Below are 17,609 nucleotides of genomic sequence, written 5' to 3'. Positions count from 1 at the left end.
TCAGTAAGTTTAAGAAAGGAAATAATACAGTACCTGTTTTCTTCCTCCTTTTCCCTATCCATGGGTCCCACCTATTAAACAGAATCATGCCAGACCAGAAGAAGACTTTTCTGACCTTCTCTCAGGGTCTAGCCAGCTATTATCTCACAGCTAATTTGTCTTTCCACTGAGCACTGTCATTTCTGTTTAATGACTAGTCTTGAAATTCATTAGAATACATAAGTTCTCAATTTAGTTCTTAAAATATTACTCCAAATTTTCCACAATCCAGCTGTACTATGTACTTAAACTGCCAATATTTGGAGGGCTCTATTTCTATTTTGGCATTAAGAAAAATACACTAATCTTTTCATAATTTGTCAAACCTTTTTAAAAAGGTTTTTAAAAACAGGGTTCTGTCCTAGGCCGCCTTCTCTTCTATCTCGATAAATACTATTTCACTTGGTGATCTCATCAGCTCCCATGGATTTAATTACCATTTCTATGTGGATAATTCTCAAATCTACTTATCCTGCCCCAACCTCTCAGGCTTGACCTCCAATCTCGTATCTCCAAGTCTCCCATACATTTCAAACTGGATGTCTGACAGACATCTGAAACTTAGTATGTACAAAACTAAACTCATTATGTTACTGCTAACCACCTTCCCTTTGAACATGCCCCTCTTCTCTGCCACCACTCTGGTGCTGGTCGCCATCAAATCACACCTAGACTATTTCACTACCCTGCTGATGGATCTGCCTATCTCAAGTCTCTCCCCAATCCAATCCATCCTCCACTAAGTCACCAAAGTGATTTTTCCAAAACACAAGTTCAACCATGTCACCTCTCTATGCGATAATTCCATTGGTTCCTCATTGATTGCAGGAACAAATACAGAATGTTCTGTTTGACATTCAAAGTCCAAATACAAAATGTTCTGTTTGACATTCAAAGCCTTTCACAATCTAGCTCCCTCCTACCTTTCCAGTCTTTTCGCATCTTACTCCCTGCCCTATACTTATCACTGGCCTTGCTGCAACATGAATAAGACACTCCATCTCTCAGCTCCAGGCCTTTTCTCTGGCCATTAGCCATACCTGGAATGATCTTTTTTCCTCACCTTCACCTAAAGCCTTCCCTGGCTTCCTTTAAATCCCAACTAAAATCCCACCTTCTAAAGGAAGCCTTTCTCAGGCCTTCTTAATTCTACTGCCTTCCCTCTCCTTATTAACTCCTACTTAGGTTGGTACATATTTCACCAATTCAGAATTTGTCTTGGGAAGGACCTTAAAGGTCACCTGTCCCTAACCAAGAAGAATATTCCCAGGGATAGGGAATTTATCTACCTAAGGAGAAGGCCCTTTCTCCTTTTGACCAGCTCTTAAGTTCTTCCACTTGCCGTTCTGACCTCTGAGACAAAAAACAGGTGTAATTATTCTTCCACCTTAAAATATTTAGTCCTTAAAATGTTTGAAGAAATGTTTCCAATCCTCCCCCCTCCCTTTCCACATTAAAACAGCCCTAGTTCCCTGACACATTCCTTATGACATGATTCCCAGACTCCTCACCATCCCAAACGCTCTCCTCTAGACACTCGTTTATTAGCAATCCTCTGAAATTTAGCACTAGGAACCATGCATAATACTTCAGATGTAAGCTGACCAGTGGTGTGTCCAGTAAGACAATTAACTCACCTTTTCTGGACCCTTCTAAGTCCTTGGGTGCGGCCTTTTGACTGAGTCCAAGTTTTACAGAACAAATCCTTTTATTAAGGGGATTTGTTCTGTGAAGTCTGGATTCAGTCTGAGGGCCTAGAGGACCACATGTGGTCTGGAGGCAGCAAGTTCCCCACCTCTGTTCTAGAACGTCTAGCACGCTAACTAGAGTCTTCAAAAATCAAACTGGGCATAGATACTGGAGGGGCGTCGGGGAGGGGAGACACGCAGAAGAAACACAAAAGCATCTTATAAGAACACACTTCACAAATACCCTAGAGGAGCTGGAACCAGACTGGCTTTGAAGCAATCCAAGTTGGCTTTATCAACGACGCTTTAATCACTAAGGTACACGTATTCCAAAAGATAAACCAGCAGCTCCCTCCTAACTTTCTGCCTTCATCAACTATTTTCTTTACCATTAAAAGGCGAACTGCTCTAAAAGATGGAAATGTAAAGTGATTTCACATGTAAGACTTGCCAAGGTAAATACCACATAAGCAATTCCTCCTACGGGTAGCTGGACCTGCTCTACACACCTACACCTACACACACACACAAAATCACGTCTTTTGTGCGAACACCAGAGTGCTGAGCCTGGCTGGCACTCACCCGGGCTCCCCTCATCACCGCAATAAAAACAAGCAGGGTGGAGAGGAGAAATCTCATGCAGTCTAGATGCGAGGTCTATAAGGGTCTCGAGGGGGGACAAAGTTAACCGGAGCCTGCGGGGAGGGGAGTGGAAGGGAGCCCTAACAGAGCAGGAAGGACCAGACCCCCGCCCCGGGTGCTAAGGAGCCCGAAAGCAGGGCGGCTAAGCCCAAAGGCCGAAAGAAGGCCCCGCCGCTCCTCACCTTCGGGGTCCACAGCGCCGCACTCCGCACGAGCAGCTGCGGGGGCTTCCGGTTCCGCCGCCCCGCAGCCACCAGGACCACAGCCCCAACACACAGTCCAGCCATGGCCGCTACTTTGGATCGGCGCCCCGAGCTGACCTCTCACCTCGGGCGAAGGGGGCGGAGATGGAGGAGCGCCTGGGCGTCGGCCAATCACAAAGAGACATCGGCAGCCCCCACCCCCTCCTCTCCTCCTTCCCTCTGGGGGAGGAGGAAAAGGAGGGGTGGGGAGGAGAGGGGCGGGGGCTCGCGCAGGTCGGAGACTCCCGGGGAGCCGGGAGGAAGGGGGTGGATGGAGTGGGGAAGCTGCCTGATTCCCTGTGAGCGCGTGGGGTTCCGGGAGCGGAGTTTGGCAGCCCTAGGCAGCCAAATCAGGAGCCCAGCATGGCCCACGAAGTGTGTGGCCCCATCGGGATGAGTGCCCACGAGAGCCGGCCAGGGAGCAGAATCCGATGATGCCCTAGCAAGTAATTTAAACGGTGTTTTGTAAAGTACCCAAAGTCGTGCCACCTGGCTCCTCTGCTTTGGCCGAGCCTCGGAGTAAACCACCTCGGTTCACCCACCTGGCTAGCACCGGACCGCCCAGTGAATTTTTACCACCGGCAAAGTTATCTTTTTTTTTTTTAGAAGTTGCATTGACCTTCTGGAGTCCAAGAAATTTGCCACTGCTTTCCCAGAGACCCAGCGTAACCAGTTCAGTTCACCCACCCGACTGGCACCAAACCGCCCTGACATGCTATTGAATTTTTGCCACCACCGAAGGACTTTTTTTTTTTTTAGAAGTGGCATTGACCTTCTACAGTCAGGGAAATTTGCCTGACTATTCACTTGTAAGCTCACAATGGTTTACAGCCGGGTTCTTAAATGTTTGTGTGTATCATGAACCCCATTTGACGGTCTGGTGAAGCCAGATGGCCGACCAGTTCTCATGAGAATGTTTTTTAAATGCATAAAACCAAAGGAAATCAAGAAAAAAAAATTTAGGTCAGGGACCCCAAGTTAAGAATGGCTAACATATTTGATAATAGGTGTATCCCGAGGTAACTAGAGAACACTTTACAATCATAGGTCTTTCAGAAATGGAAAGTATCTAGCCAGACTCCCCAGTTTACACGTGTAGAAGTAAGACATTGAGAGGTCAAACTCAAGGTTACAAGAAGTCCATACCAGAATCCGTATTTCCTGCTTCTCACTCCAGGGTTCTTTCCACTCATTGCACCCTAATCCCTTCTCTGAAACTATGTTTCCATATATGTCAAATGAGGATATTAATCTTTAAGGTGTTTCCAGCCCTAAATCTTAGGGTTAACCTCCAGGCACTGGTAAAGCACTGCGGGATGACATCCAGAAATATTACAACAAAACTAACCTGCTGCCAGCAAGGTATAGGCATAAGCAATGCAGTAGCCTCCCCCTCCCCTGCCAAGCCCTTACAATATTGGGTTGTGGTTTTTTTTTAAGTATTTAATTTTGTAAATTTAATAATTGCAAAATGAGTAAGTAGCTTATCACTTAATTAACTGATTGCTTAATATTGTCATGGTTGTCTCTCCATGGCTAATAATAACAGCTAGTAAATACTAGCACTTTAATATAGAACTTTAAGATTTGCAAAGCACTTTATAAATATTACCATTATAATCTTATTTTATCCTCTCTAAACAACCCTGGAAGATAGGTCCTTCCCATTTTACAGATGAGGAAACTGAGGCAGACAGAGGTGAAACTGCTGAGGAAACTGAGGCCACACAGCTAGTGGATGTCCGAGGCTGGATTTGAACCTAAATCTTCTAGATACTACTATTTTCCCCGTTTTACAGATGAGGTAATTGTTAGGTGATTTGGCCAGGTTTACCTAAACATTTTAAGTCTCTGTAGCTGGAATTGAGCCCAAGTCTTCCTGACCCCAGGTCCAATACTCTAGCCATACAGAGCCACCTAGCTGCCTCTTACTTCTGGCTTAAACCATACTATAAATTTTTTGAAAGTGGGGACTGTATTTAGGGATCCTAGAATCATAAATTCAGAGCTAAAAGGAACCTCAGAGGTCATGCAGTCCAACCCTCTCACTTTACACATAAATAAACTTAATGGCCAGAGAAAGCAACTGGGCCAACAGTCACATAGTATTTTCTGCTAAGATTTGAATCCAGGTCCTGTAACCTCCAAACCCAGAACTCTTTACACTGTACTATGCTGCTGACAGCATCCTTATAGAGCATTTAGTCTAAGCGCCTCATCTGATAGATTAGAAAATGGAGGGCAACTTATTTCTAAAATATGTAGAGAACTGAGTCAATGTAGAGAAATGGTCAAAGGATATGAACAGGAAGTTTTCATAGGAAGAAATTAAAGCTATCTATAGTCACCAAAAAATGCTCTAAATCACTATTGATTAGAGAAATGCAAATTAAAACAACTCTTAGGTCCTGCCTCACACCTATCAGATTGGCTAATATGACTGAAAAGGAAAATGATAAATGTTGGAGAAGATGTGGGAAAATTGGGACACTAATGCATTGTTGGTCACAGTATCTGCCACAGAGGAGGTACTTAATATTTATGAAATCGAACTGCAGACTAAGAGGACAGCTGCTGCAGAGACTGTTGTTATTTGTCCTTCATTCTAGAAGAGGACCGTGACATCAGGGAGGTGAGGCCATGACACACAAGTGAATTGGGTTTAAGTGAGGGAGGGCTGTGCCAAGTCACAAGCCTCACTTTCTCCTCCAGAGACATCTGGGTCCAGTGGCAAGATACAGATCAGGATGACTGGAGATGGCCCTGGATGTAGTGGGAGACCTTGGCCTTTTTAAGCTAAGGTTTTTTAACAGGTCGCACTTTGAGGCAACCACCATTCAGTGATTAAGAATAGGTAAGAAATGAGACAAAGAATGGCCTCTCTTACCTAATCAAAAAAAAAAAAATCCATCTGGGAGGATATGACCCTTAGAGTTTTTGGCCAAAACAGAAACAGTTACCATTTACATTCTCTCAGAGGCATCAGGGCCCAAACAATGATCACTAAGTGGGCTTGGGCTGGGCCCTGTTATTGGCCAATCAATGAGAGCCAGAGTGATTTGGGTTTAAGGAAGGCCTTCACAATTTGCAGCCTGGGCTTACAGCATACCAAAGAATTGCCTCTACACACAAAAGATGTTTTCCTCCACATTTTTCACAAGTTACCTGAAATCCTTTGGTATGCTGCAAAGTAGGCTGCAAGTTGTGCAGGGCTGGTTTAAGACATGGTCATTAAAAAAAGAAATCTAGCCCATAAACCCCAAGATCTTGCGAGGTTTTAGCAATCAAAATTTATATTCCTTTGGGCAGAGCACTCCCAGGTAAGGGTTTGATTCCCTATGTGGACAGAGGGAGAGGAGGGAAGAAAGGAGAGAGAAGAGAGACAGAGAGACACAGAGAGGAAAGAAGGAAAGAAAGAAAGAAAGAAAGAAAGAAAGAAAGAAAGAAAGAAAGAAAGAAAGAAAGAAAGAAAGAAAGAAAAAAGAAAAAGAAAGAAAGAAAAAAGAAAAGAAAGAAAGAAAGAGAAAGAAAAAAGAAAAGAAAGAGAGAGAGAGAGAAAGAAAGAAAGAAAGAAAGAGAAAGAAAGAAAGAAAGAAAGAAAGAAAGAAAGAAAGAAAAAAGAAAAAGAAAGAAAGAAAAAAGAAAAGAAAGAAAGAAAGAGAAAGAAAAAAGAAAAGAAAGAGAGAGAGAGAGAAAGAAAGAAAGAAAGAAAGAAAGAAAGAAAGAAAGAAAGAAAGAGAGGGAGGGGAGGGACTTTATTGCCCCACTGCAACTGGCCAGTTGGGTCCCCAGTGAGGTGGCTGGTACTACTCACAGGTTGTCGTTTGTCTTTCGTTCTTGAAGAGGACAATGTATGGCATCAGGAAAGTGATGTCATGGCTTACAAGTGAATTGGATTTAAGTGAGGAGGGGCTGTGCGAAGTCACCAGCCTCACTTTCTCCTCTGGGGCCATTTGGGTTTGGTGGCCAGATATCGATCAGCATGAGTAGAGATGGCCCCGAATAAGTAGCTACCAAGCAAAGAAGCCTCAGGTGGAGGTGTTACCTGAATACAAACTTCCTAGAGTGGCCCTTTCTTCCCTTCAAATATTTCTTTACTGTCTTGATGTATTCAGAATTCTTCAGTACTTATGTTGAAGCATTACCTCATTTCAATAGTTGTTACCCTTAATAATTTTCCTTGCACTCACTCTGAATCTTTTTTTTCCTTGTTTCAATTATACTTTTTCCTCATTTCTCAAAGGATGCAGAGAGGAAAAAACAAAAATAACATGATTTGAAAAGTATCTTTCATGTATGACCTATTCTTAGGGGAAAAAATGGTGACAGAAAAAGGAAAAAAAACAGGAAGGAATCAAAACTGGGTAGAGGAGAACAAAAGTGATTTTTAAAAAAAAGTAATAAAAGACAAAAAAGCAGAAGGAAGAGTTTTTAGATTAGGAAATGTGCCTCCAGGTGAAAGTATATAGATAAGAAATCAAATTTCCTGTGAAAATTTCTTTGATTTTAAGTATTGGTGGTGTATGGGGCTTAGTGCCTGAGAAGCAGAAAGTATCAAATACAAAGCCTCCTGTAAGAGTACTCTGTGATCTGTGCTGTTCAGGATTATTCCTTGGCTCTGAAAAATGTACTCAGATAAAACAGTGTATATATGCTCTCCCTACTGCATGTTGCTGCTATATTAATCTTCACAAAATACAGTTTTCGTTGGTTTATTATCCTGGTCAAAAACTGGACACTCCTCTCATTACCTATGTAAAGGTAATAAAACTTGTGTGCTGTGTGTTTGGGGACAACACCTACTCCCTAGAAATAATAACCTTAGAGGTCAAAGAAAGGGTTGTTTTCAAATTAGGACAGACCTTCAGTCTGTATTCTATTCTGAATCCATCTCAAAGGGAGGTCCCACCAAGATATTTGGATGAGATTAACTAGAAACCTCCAGACCCACCAAGAAGGCCTCATGAGATTATCCACTAGAAACTCAAAACAAACTCTAGAACCACACTTGTTAACATAGACAGAAATAAGTTTCAGACAATTAAAACATTCTGTCACTATTACTTAACTTCACAAATGAGGAAAGTGGTTGAGTAGCTTCACCTAACTGGTTTCTTTTGTCATCCGCCCTAAGGCTGTATAAAACACTGAACAGTTTTATCTCTCTTTGTTCTGTGGAGTTGTTACAGCCACCTGGCAACTGCCCATGAGCTGGTACTAATTAAACATTTTAGTCTTAAAATTTAGCCCTGCTTCTAAGTTTATTGACCTCCAGGCTAACCGACCATGATGGGAGGAGTTACTCTCCCAGAGGATGTAAAGACCCAGATCTAAGTTGAGAAGTTGCCAACACCTTCAGGATAAAAGTCCAATCTTGGTAGCATAACTACAACATTCTCTTTCAACCATTACATCAACATTATAATGGAACCCTTCAATATTGAGGTTATATCTAAAGGAAATAATTCTAAAAGGAGATGAAGAAGGTCTATTTGAACAAAAAAAAAATGTGTGTAGCAATGATATACTGTTGTGTAGAAAATAACAGCGAGACAAGACCTGGGTTCAAGGTAAATTTAAGTGTGGACTTATTGATCAAGCGCATGACTACCTGGAGTATGCACTCAAATCAGGCAGCCCTGAACTGAGGGACTACAATGCTTATAAAGGCAAAAACCACAATTACACAATTAGGGAGGGTCCCTAGCAGAAGCAATGATACACAGAGGCAAAAATCAGCCATTGGTTGGATCCATAGCTCAGAGCGAATTTGGGAATATGGCGCAAGGATACAGGGGTGCAACCATCTTGTGACAAAGGGGTCCCTCTTAGGTCCTGATCAGTTTCCTATAACTGGGTGGAGGGTATCAGGTGGAATTTCCCAGAAAAGTAACCCCTACTTGATCAGCTATGGTCTGAGTGGAGGGACCTAGCTTGGTCAGCAGAATAGTTGCACCATAACCCAGGGTGGGGGGCTATGTGGTAACAGCGGGGTTTCTCCTTAAGATAAACTTTTACCGTACTCTGAAACTGATCCTCGCACATAATGCTGATGCAGAGAGAATATACGGAATGCTGAATCAGGAGGAAGGGGGGGTGGGTCAGGGGGCTAGCCTTGGGCAATCTACCCAGAACTATGCCTTAAGCTGTTTCAAGCCATTACAGAGTGTAGAGCAGAGACAAAGACAAGAATATAAAGGGGATTAATGGTGGGCTCAAAGGGGATTAATGGTGGGCTTCAATTTGGGTGTAACAATATGTAATATCAAAAACTCAAACGCCAATGCCCAGCAAAAATGGAATGTTTAGACAGGTATAATGCATTTGTGCAATAGAGTGTATGTTGCCATTAAGAATGAAAATTATTAGAAATACACAAAAAAATAGAAAACTATGTTAATGCAATTTTAAAAGTAGAATTAGATTGATGTGAACACAATTACTAGGTGCAAGAAGTATACTTTTGTAATCTTTCTGTTGGTGCCAACATTTTAATGTGTTTATTTTTGATAGGGTTTTTTTTTTGGAGGGGGGAAGGGAGCGCAATTAGGGTTAAGTGACTTGCCCAAAATCACACAGCAAGTAAGTGTGTCAAGTTTCTGTGGCCGGATTTGAACTCAGGTCCTCCTGACTTCAGAGCCAGTGCTCTACTCACTGTACCACCTGGCTGCCCCAAAATGTGTTTATTTTTCAATGTAAATTTTATTAGATATACAATAAAAACAAATGGAATATAAAAACAGCAAATATTTAAAAAAGGAGAAATAGATATGTCCTAGAGTGGTTAATGAAAACTTCATAGAAAGGCAGAATTTTAGCTGGACCTTAAAGAATTAGAGCTACCTAGAAACTGAATGGCGGCAGTTAGGTGGCTCAGTGCACAGAGTGCTGGGCCTGGAGTCAGGAAGGTTCTGAATTCAAATCTGACCTCAGACACTAGCTGTGATTTTGGGCAAGTCACTTAACCTCTGTTAGCCTTGTGTGGGACAAACCACAGGCTCAAAATAAACAAAAACAGAGGTGTCTCGGTTTTCTCAAGGTAGAAACAAAACAGAAGCTTTATTTGATCAAGTCTCGCGAGAATTGGGCATCTCCCACTACCAGGGTGGGATGGTAGTGCAGAGAGGCAAGGGGGAGAAGGCAAGCAAGGGGATATATAACCTTGTACAAACAATTCTAAGAAATTCCACCCCTAGAGGCTGGACCCCTGTCCCTATTTGCTGGGACAGGTGGCCTCACAATCTATCCCAGAATAAGTTTATCCAATACTAGCACAGAAACTACAGAATTACCTTATAGGGAAATCTCAATGTTAAGATGACGGCATGCGAGTAGGCTAGGGGAGAGGGGGAGACCACCTGATTTCCCTGAAATCATATGATTTACAGGAAAACGAAACTTAGGCCTAGTGAGGTCTACATCCTAACTAAATTTGTACTATCTGAGTATTACCTTGCTTGATTTATTCATGGGAAGCTTTCACAAACAATCTTGTGTCCCACACAGCCTTAATCCACTGGAGAAGGAAATGGCAAACCACTCCAGTATCTTTGCCAAGAAAACCCCATGGACAGTAGGGTGCACAGGATCACAAAGAGTCCGACAACCAAACCACAAAAGCTTTATGGGCTTTCTCAAACATCACCAGGTACCTCATCTCTAAACCTCTTTTAGATCACATACCATTTGTTAGAGCTGTCGTAGAGGATATTATATATGGGTTGGCCTTGGGCTGCCTTCTAACTAAAACTCTAGTTTTCTATCAAGAGATAAGATATAAAAAGAGGAAGGATGGGGGGGAGGGGTTGGAACCAAAATGGCAGCTGGAAAGCAGGGACTTGCCTAGGGCTCTCCCCCAGGACCCTGTAAACACCTATAAAAAATGGCCCTGAACAAATTCTAGAACTGCAGAACCAACGAATTAGCAGAGGGAAGCAGGGCTGCAGGCCAGGATATCCTGGATGGTCGCTGGGTAAGGTATACCGCACCAGGCTGGGAGCAGAGCAGAGTAGAGCCCAGCATGAGCTGTGCCTGGACCAACCAGACTGGGAGCTGGGCAGAACAGGCCCTAGCTCCCTGAATCAATGAGCTGTGGCAATTACTCCAGCCCCAGGCCCACCAGGTGGGAGGAATTAAGTGGCTGATCTGAACTGGAGTACAGAGCCTGCTTAGATCTGAGTCACAGTTTGGGTTGGCAGTTCTTGGGGGAGGAGGAGCGCTGCTGTGGCAGAGCTTGCTGTGTAGAAAGAGCTCTGAAAACAACAGCACAGCCCCTCAAGCTTGGGACAAAGTACTCTCTACTCTACAAGCAGTCATATCCTGACGAAAAGCTCAAGGGTCAAGTAGTTGGCTGGGAACATGAACAGGCAGTGAAAATGGTCTCAGATTCAGACTCACACTTTAGAATCTTTCTTTGGTGACAAAGAAGACCAAAACATACAGACAGAAGAAGTGAACAACATCAAAGAGCCTACATCAAAAGCCTCCAAGAAAAACATGAACTGGTCTCAGACCATGGAAGAGCTCAAAAAGAATTTGGAAAAGCAAGTTAGAGAAGTAGAGGAAAAATTGGGAAGAGAAATGAGAGTGATGAGAAAAAACCATGAAAAACAAGTCAACAGCTTGCTAATGAAGACCCCAAAAATACTGAAGAAAATAACGCCTTAAAAAATAGACTATCTCAAATGGCAAAAGAGCTCCAAAAGCCATTGAGGAGAAGAATGCCTTGAAAGGCAGCCCAAATGGAAAAGGAGGTCCAAAAGACCACTGAAGAAAATACCACCTTAAAAATTAGATTGGAGCAAGTGGAAGCTATGACTTTATGAGAATTCAAAATATTATAAAACAGAACCAAAGGAATGAAAAAATGGAAGACAATGTAAAATATCTCATTGGAAAAACCACTGACCTGAAGAATAGATCCAGGAGAGATAATTTTAAAATTATTGGACTACCTCAAAGTCATGATCAAAAAAAAAAGCTTAGATATCATCTTTCAAGAAATTTATCAAGGAGAACTGCCCTGATATTCTAGAGCCAGAGGGTAAAACAGAAATTGAAAGAATCCACCGATCACCTCCTGACAAAGATCCCAAAAAGAAAACTCCTAGGAATATTGTCACCAAATTATAGAACTCCCAGATCAAGGAGAAAATACTGCAAGCAGCCAGAAAGAAACAATTTGAGTATTGTGGAAACATAATCAGGATAATACAAGATCTAGCAGCTTCTACATTAAGGGATTGAAGGGCTTGGAATATGATATTCAGGAGGTCAAAGGAGCTAGGATTAAAACCAAGAATCACCTACCCAGCAAAACTGAGTATCATGCTCCAAGGCAAAATATGGATTCTCAATAAAATAGAGGACTTTCAAGCTTTCTCAGTGAAAAGAGCTGTATAGAAAATTTGACTTTCAAACACAAGAATCAAGAGAAGCATGAAAAGGTAAACAAGAAAGAGAAATCATAAGGGACTTGCTAAAGTTGAATGTTTTGTTTACATTCCTACATGGAAAGATGATGTGTATAATTCATGAGACCGCAGTATTAGGGTAGCTGAAGGGAATATACATATATAGAGAGACAGAGGGCACAAGGTGAGTTGAATATGAAGGGATGATATCTAAAAAAAATAAAATCAAATTAAGGGATGAGAGAGGAATATATTGAGAGAGGGAGAAAGGGAGAGATAGAATGGGGTAAATTATCTCGCATAGAAGTGGCAAGAAAAAGCAGTTCATTAGAAAGGAAGAGGGGGCAGGCAAGGGAGAATGAGTGAATCTTTCTCTCATCAGAATTGACCTGAGGAGGGAATAACATACACACTCAATTGGGTATCTTACTCAACAGGAAAGAAGGACGAAGGAGCTAATAAAGGGGGGACAATAGAAGGGAGGGCAGATAGGGCTGTTATAAATATTTTTGCACATATAGGTCCTTTTCTCCTTTTTATAATTTCTTTAGGATACAGATTTAGTAGTGGTATTGCTGGATCAAAGGGTATGCACAGTTTGGTTATCCTTGGGGCATAGTTCCAAATTGCTCAGTACATCAGTGTCCCAATTTTCCCATATCCTCTCTAACATTTATCATTTTCTTTTTTTGTCATATTAGCCAATCTGATAGTTGTGAGGCAGTATCTCAGAATTGTTTTAATTTGCGTTTCTCTAATAAAAAATTGTTTAGAGCACTGTATAATATGCCTATGGAAAGCTTTGATTTTTTCTTTTAAAAACTGCTTGTTCATATTCTTTTACCATTTATCAATTGGGGAATGGCTTGTATTCTCACAAATTTGACTCAGTTCTCTATATATATTTGAGAAATGAAGTTTTTATAAGAGACACTTGCTGTAAAGATTATTTCCCAGCTTCCTGCTTTCCTTCTAATCTTGGTTGCATTGGTTTTGTTTGTACAAAAGCTTTTTAATTTAATATAGTCAAAATTATCTATTTTACATTTTGTAATGCTCTCTATCTCTTATTTGGTCATGAATTCTTCCCTGCCCCACAGATCTGACAGGTAGACTATTTCTTGCTCTTCTAATTTGCTTAGGGAATCACCCTTTATTTCTAAATCATGCACCCATTTTGACCTTACCTTCTTACAAAGTGTGAGATGTTGGTCTATATCTAGTTTGTGTCCTATTGTTTTCCAGTTTTCTCAGCAGTTTTTGCCAAATAGTGACTTCTTATCCCAAAAGCTGGGGTCTTTGGGTTGATCAAACACTAGGTTACTATGGCCATTGACTACTGTGTCTTACGTACCTACTCTATTCCACTGATCCACAACTCTATTTCTTAGCCAGTGCCAGATAGTTTTTATGATTACTGCTTTATAATATAGTTTGGTATCTGGTATTGCTAGGCCACCTTCCTTTGTATTTTTTTTCTTATTAATTCCCTTGATATTCTTGACCTTTGAATTTTGAGCTGATGAATTTCGTTGTCATTTTTTCTTGCTCTATAAAATAATTTTTAGTAGTTTGATTGGGATGGCACAGAATAAGTTAATTAGTTTAGGCAGAATTGTCATTTATATTATATTGGCTCAGCCTAGCCATGAGTAATTGATATTTTTCCAATTGTTTAGATCTTACTTTGTTTGTGTGAAAAGTATTTTGTAATTTTGTTCATATAGTTCCTGGGTTTGTCTTGGCAGGTAGACACCTAAGTATTTTATATTGTTTATAGTTGTTTTAAATGGAATTTCTCTATCTCTTGCGGCTGGGCTTTATTGTTCATATAAAGAAATCCTGATGATTTATGTGGGTTTATCTTATATTCTGCAACTTTGCTAAAGTTGTTAATTATTTCAAGTGATTTTTTTAAGTGATACTCTAGGGTTCTCTAAGTATACCATCATATCATCTGCAAAGACTAGTAGTTTTGTTTCCTCATTGCCTGTTCTAATTCCTTTAATTTCTTGTTCTCCTCTTATTGCTATAGCTAATATTTCTAGGACTATGTTGAGTAATAGTGGCAATAATGGGCATCCTTACTTCACCCCTGATCTTATTGGAAAGGCTTCTAGCTTATCCCCATTACAGATAATGCTTGCTGATGGTTTTAGATGGCTATCTATTTTTCAAACATAAAACTCTGCTAGAACTTTTCTGGAAGATTAACTTATTTTCATTATTACTATTATTTTCACTGCCTTTTCTACGAATTTCATTCAGTCTCCACTGTCAAGGTTGATAAGAAATACCCAGGTGTAAGCCACAAGCCAAAAGCAAAGTAGAGATGTTTTATAAATTTAAAAGGAGAAAATAAATATGAGTCCCACACTGAATTGGATTTATGGACTTGTACAGTAAATGCTCATTAGTAATCTGATGTCACATCTCTTGAATAGAATTTAACTATCTGTAGATTAAAGAAATTTATGCCCTTGTAAAAAAAAGAAATCTAGTCCCTATTATTTTCTTAACATTGACTAAGCACTAAAGAACACAAAGAAGATATGTACATATGTATGTACTTTTGTTATCAGAGAAGAAAAAAAGCCAATTGTAGGCAAAATCTATGGAGGAGAAGTTTGTTTTCAGCCTGGCTCCCAAGGTCCATCCACCCCTGGTGCCCAAAGACATATACCTTTTTAGATGGTACCCTGTTCTTTTCATTTTTATTGATCCTTTTACTTACCTTCAAAACTCACCTGGTTTTTTCCCATTTCCTCAAAGCATTGCTAGTGTGTCAGTGGGTAATAAGATCTCAGGTGTTAATACTACCAAATTAACATGTTTGCATTTAAACCAGGACTTTTTCCCTCTTAACCCAAAGGAATAAATGTATAAATGTGAAGTAGATTAATAGAATTTAGTGGATTACAAGGGACTTTAGTGGTTATCTTGGTAGAATGGTCAGAGAACAACCACTGCTTGTGGAGTCAGAGTACCTAGGTTCAAATCCCACCTCAAATGATTATTAATAGTGTGACTTTGAACATATCATCTAACCTTCCTAAAACCTCAGTTTCTTCATCTGTAAAATGGGGTTGAACCAGATGATCTCAGAGGTCTGTTTCAGATGTAGATCTACGATCCTAATTTTGTTGTTGTTCAGTTGTTTCAGTTGTACCCAACTCTTTGTGACCACATTTGGGGTCGTTTTTTGGCAAAGATACTGGGGTGGTTTGCCATATCATTTTCTAGCTCAATTTACAGATGAGGAAACTAAGGCAAACAGGTGACTTGCCCAGGATCACATAGCTAGTAAGTACCTGAGGAAAGATTTGAATTCAGGTCTTTCTGACTCCAGGCCTAGTGCTCTAGCCACTGAGCCACCTAGCAACCCATGATCCTAATAGAACTCCTTTATTTTATAGAAGAGGAAATAAACATAAAAAAGTGAGGTAACATAACTAAAGTCACAAAGAGAGTAAATGGCAGAGTTTTAATCTGGGACTTTTGATTCTAAGCTTTGTATCTCACTTTTCTAAGACCTTTCTCATTAAATAAAAGTGGATTGTCATCAGAGTCTAACCCACTGAAAATGCAGAAAGGGACATTTTTTTTTGATATGGCTAATGTGGGAATTTGTTTTGTTTCACCACGTATGTTTGTTTAAAAGGTTCTGTTTTTCTTTTCTTTTTTTTTAATGGAAGGAAGAAAAAAAGAATAATGCTTGTTAATTAAAGAGCTAACAAACTTAATTTTTTAAATTAATTATTTTTAGTTTTCAACATTCACTTCGATAAGCTTTTGAGTTTTCAATTTTCTCCCCCTCTTTACCCTCCCTCTTCCCCAAAACAGCATGCAATTTGATGTAGGCTCCACATATACAATCATATTAAACATATTTTCACATTAGTCATGTTGTAAAGAAGAATTAGAACGAATGGGAGGAACCATGAGAAAGAAGAAACAAAACAACAAAAAAGGGAGCAAATAGCGTATTTCACTCTGTATTCAGACTCCATAGTTCTTTCTTTGGATGTAGACAGTATTTTCCATCATGAGTCTTTTGGAGTTGTGTTAGATCCTTGCATTGCTAAGCAGAGATAAGTCTATCAAAGTTAGTCATCATAAATGTGGTTGTTACTGTGTACAATGTTCTCCTGATTCTGCTCCTCTCACTCAGCATCAGTTCATATAAGTCTTTCCAGGTTTTTCTGAAGTCTGCCTGCTCATCATGTCTTATAGCACAATAGTATTCCATTACATTCATATACCACAGCTTGTTCAGACATTCCCCAATTGATGGACATCCCCTCAATTTCCAATTGTTAGCCACTACAAAAAAGAGCTGCTATAAATATTTTGTACGTATGGGTCTTTTTCCCATTTTTATGATCTCTTTGGATACAGACCTAGTGGTGGTATAGTTGGATCAAAGGGTATGCACAGTTTAATAGCCCTTGGGGCATAGTTCCAAATTGCTCTCCAGAATGGTTACAAATTTAATTTTTTTTAAATCTAATCTAATAATGACAACAACAACAACTCAGTTTTTAAATTCAATAATTTGCCTCCAATCTACTTTAACTATGCACACACATCACTATATTGGTAATTAAGGTAGGACTTTTTTTTTTTTTTTACTGTTTCATCTTTTAGAATGCTAAAGTAATCAAGTGCCTTTGATTAAGTCTTTCTAGGTGCTAAGCCCCAGACCCACACCCTTTTGCTGATTAGGTGTGAAGCCTTGGGGCCCTAAGAAGGGTATATAAACTCAGAAGTTAGCATTTTGTTTGGGGCTCTCACTCACTGGAAGAGTGTCATGTGATTTGACTAGAGAGACCCTGCGCAGCTGTTGTTAAGAGCCTCCCAGTTTGAAAACCCAGATGTTGGTGCTTCCCTGGTAACTATGTACTGAGATGTTGGACACAAAGCTAGAAGCCTGTCTACTGGTTTGTGTTATTTTATCTGTTGATATTTTCTGTCTGTAATTTCTGTTTGTATTTGCTCTGAAGTTCAGGGTGCTGGCTTTTCCCCTTGAACTAAGTTAATGATATATGTATGTTTGATTAAAGTGAGATTGTTAACCCTTAAAGTTGCTTTCCTTAGTAAAGCAGATCAAAGAACCTGGGCTGGCAGCCCTTCTGTGTGCTGGTGCTGCTGGCCTTACACAGCCACAGAAGTGGTAAGCCACATTATTGTTATAATCACTGTATTGATCAGAGTTCTGAGGTTGTTCAAAGTTTTTTACTTTAAATTATTTTGGTCATCATAGAAATTGTTCCCTTGGTTCTGTTCCTTTCATTCTGGATCAGCTCATACAAGTCTTCCCAAGTGGGTCTGAATTCTTCATATTTACCAGATTTTTTTTAAAGGAAGTTCCATTACATTCAAAAATCACAATTTCTTCCAACATTTCTCAAATGTACCCCTACCCCCACTTTGTTTTCAGTTCTTTGCGACAACAAAAAGTGCTGCTATAGATATTTTTGTATATATGGATCCTTTCTCTCCTCTTTGTAGTATAAGTCCAGTATATATGTGGTATTGCTGTGCCAATGGCTATGTACAAGTTAGTGAAATTTTGGAGATAGTTC

The 17,609-nt window shown here is 40.2% G+C and overlaps 1 protein-coding gene across 1 annotated transcript in view; it reads right to left on the bottom strand.

Annotated features, from left to right (window-relative positions):
* The window catches only part of PCCA (propionyl-CoA carboxylase subunit alpha), a 515,891-nt gene extending 513,207 nt beyond the window's left edge, over window positions 1-2,684 (bottom strand). Inside the window, exon 1 of the mRNA XM_036753355.1 lies at window positions 2,552-2,684. Within this exon, the coding sequence (XP_036609250.1) occupies window positions 2,552-2,656 (105 nt within the window). The 5' untranslated portion in view covers window positions 2,657-2,684. The remainder of the gene's footprint in view (window positions 1-2,551) is intronic.
* Between the last annotated feature and the right edge of the window lie 14,925 nt (window positions 2,685-17,609).

The sequence above is a fragment of the Trichosurus vulpecula genome, chromosome 4 (assembly GCF_011100635.1).
Source record: "Trichosurus vulpecula isolate mTriVul1 chromosome 4, mTriVul1.pri, whole genome shotgun sequence".
In the NCBI taxonomy this organism is placed as follows: Eukaryota; Metazoa; Chordata; class Mammalia; order Diprotodontia; family Phalangeridae; genus Trichosurus; species Trichosurus vulpecula.
Note: the sequence above shows the minus strand (reverse complement) of the source record. Positions and strands in the feature narration are given on the sequence as shown.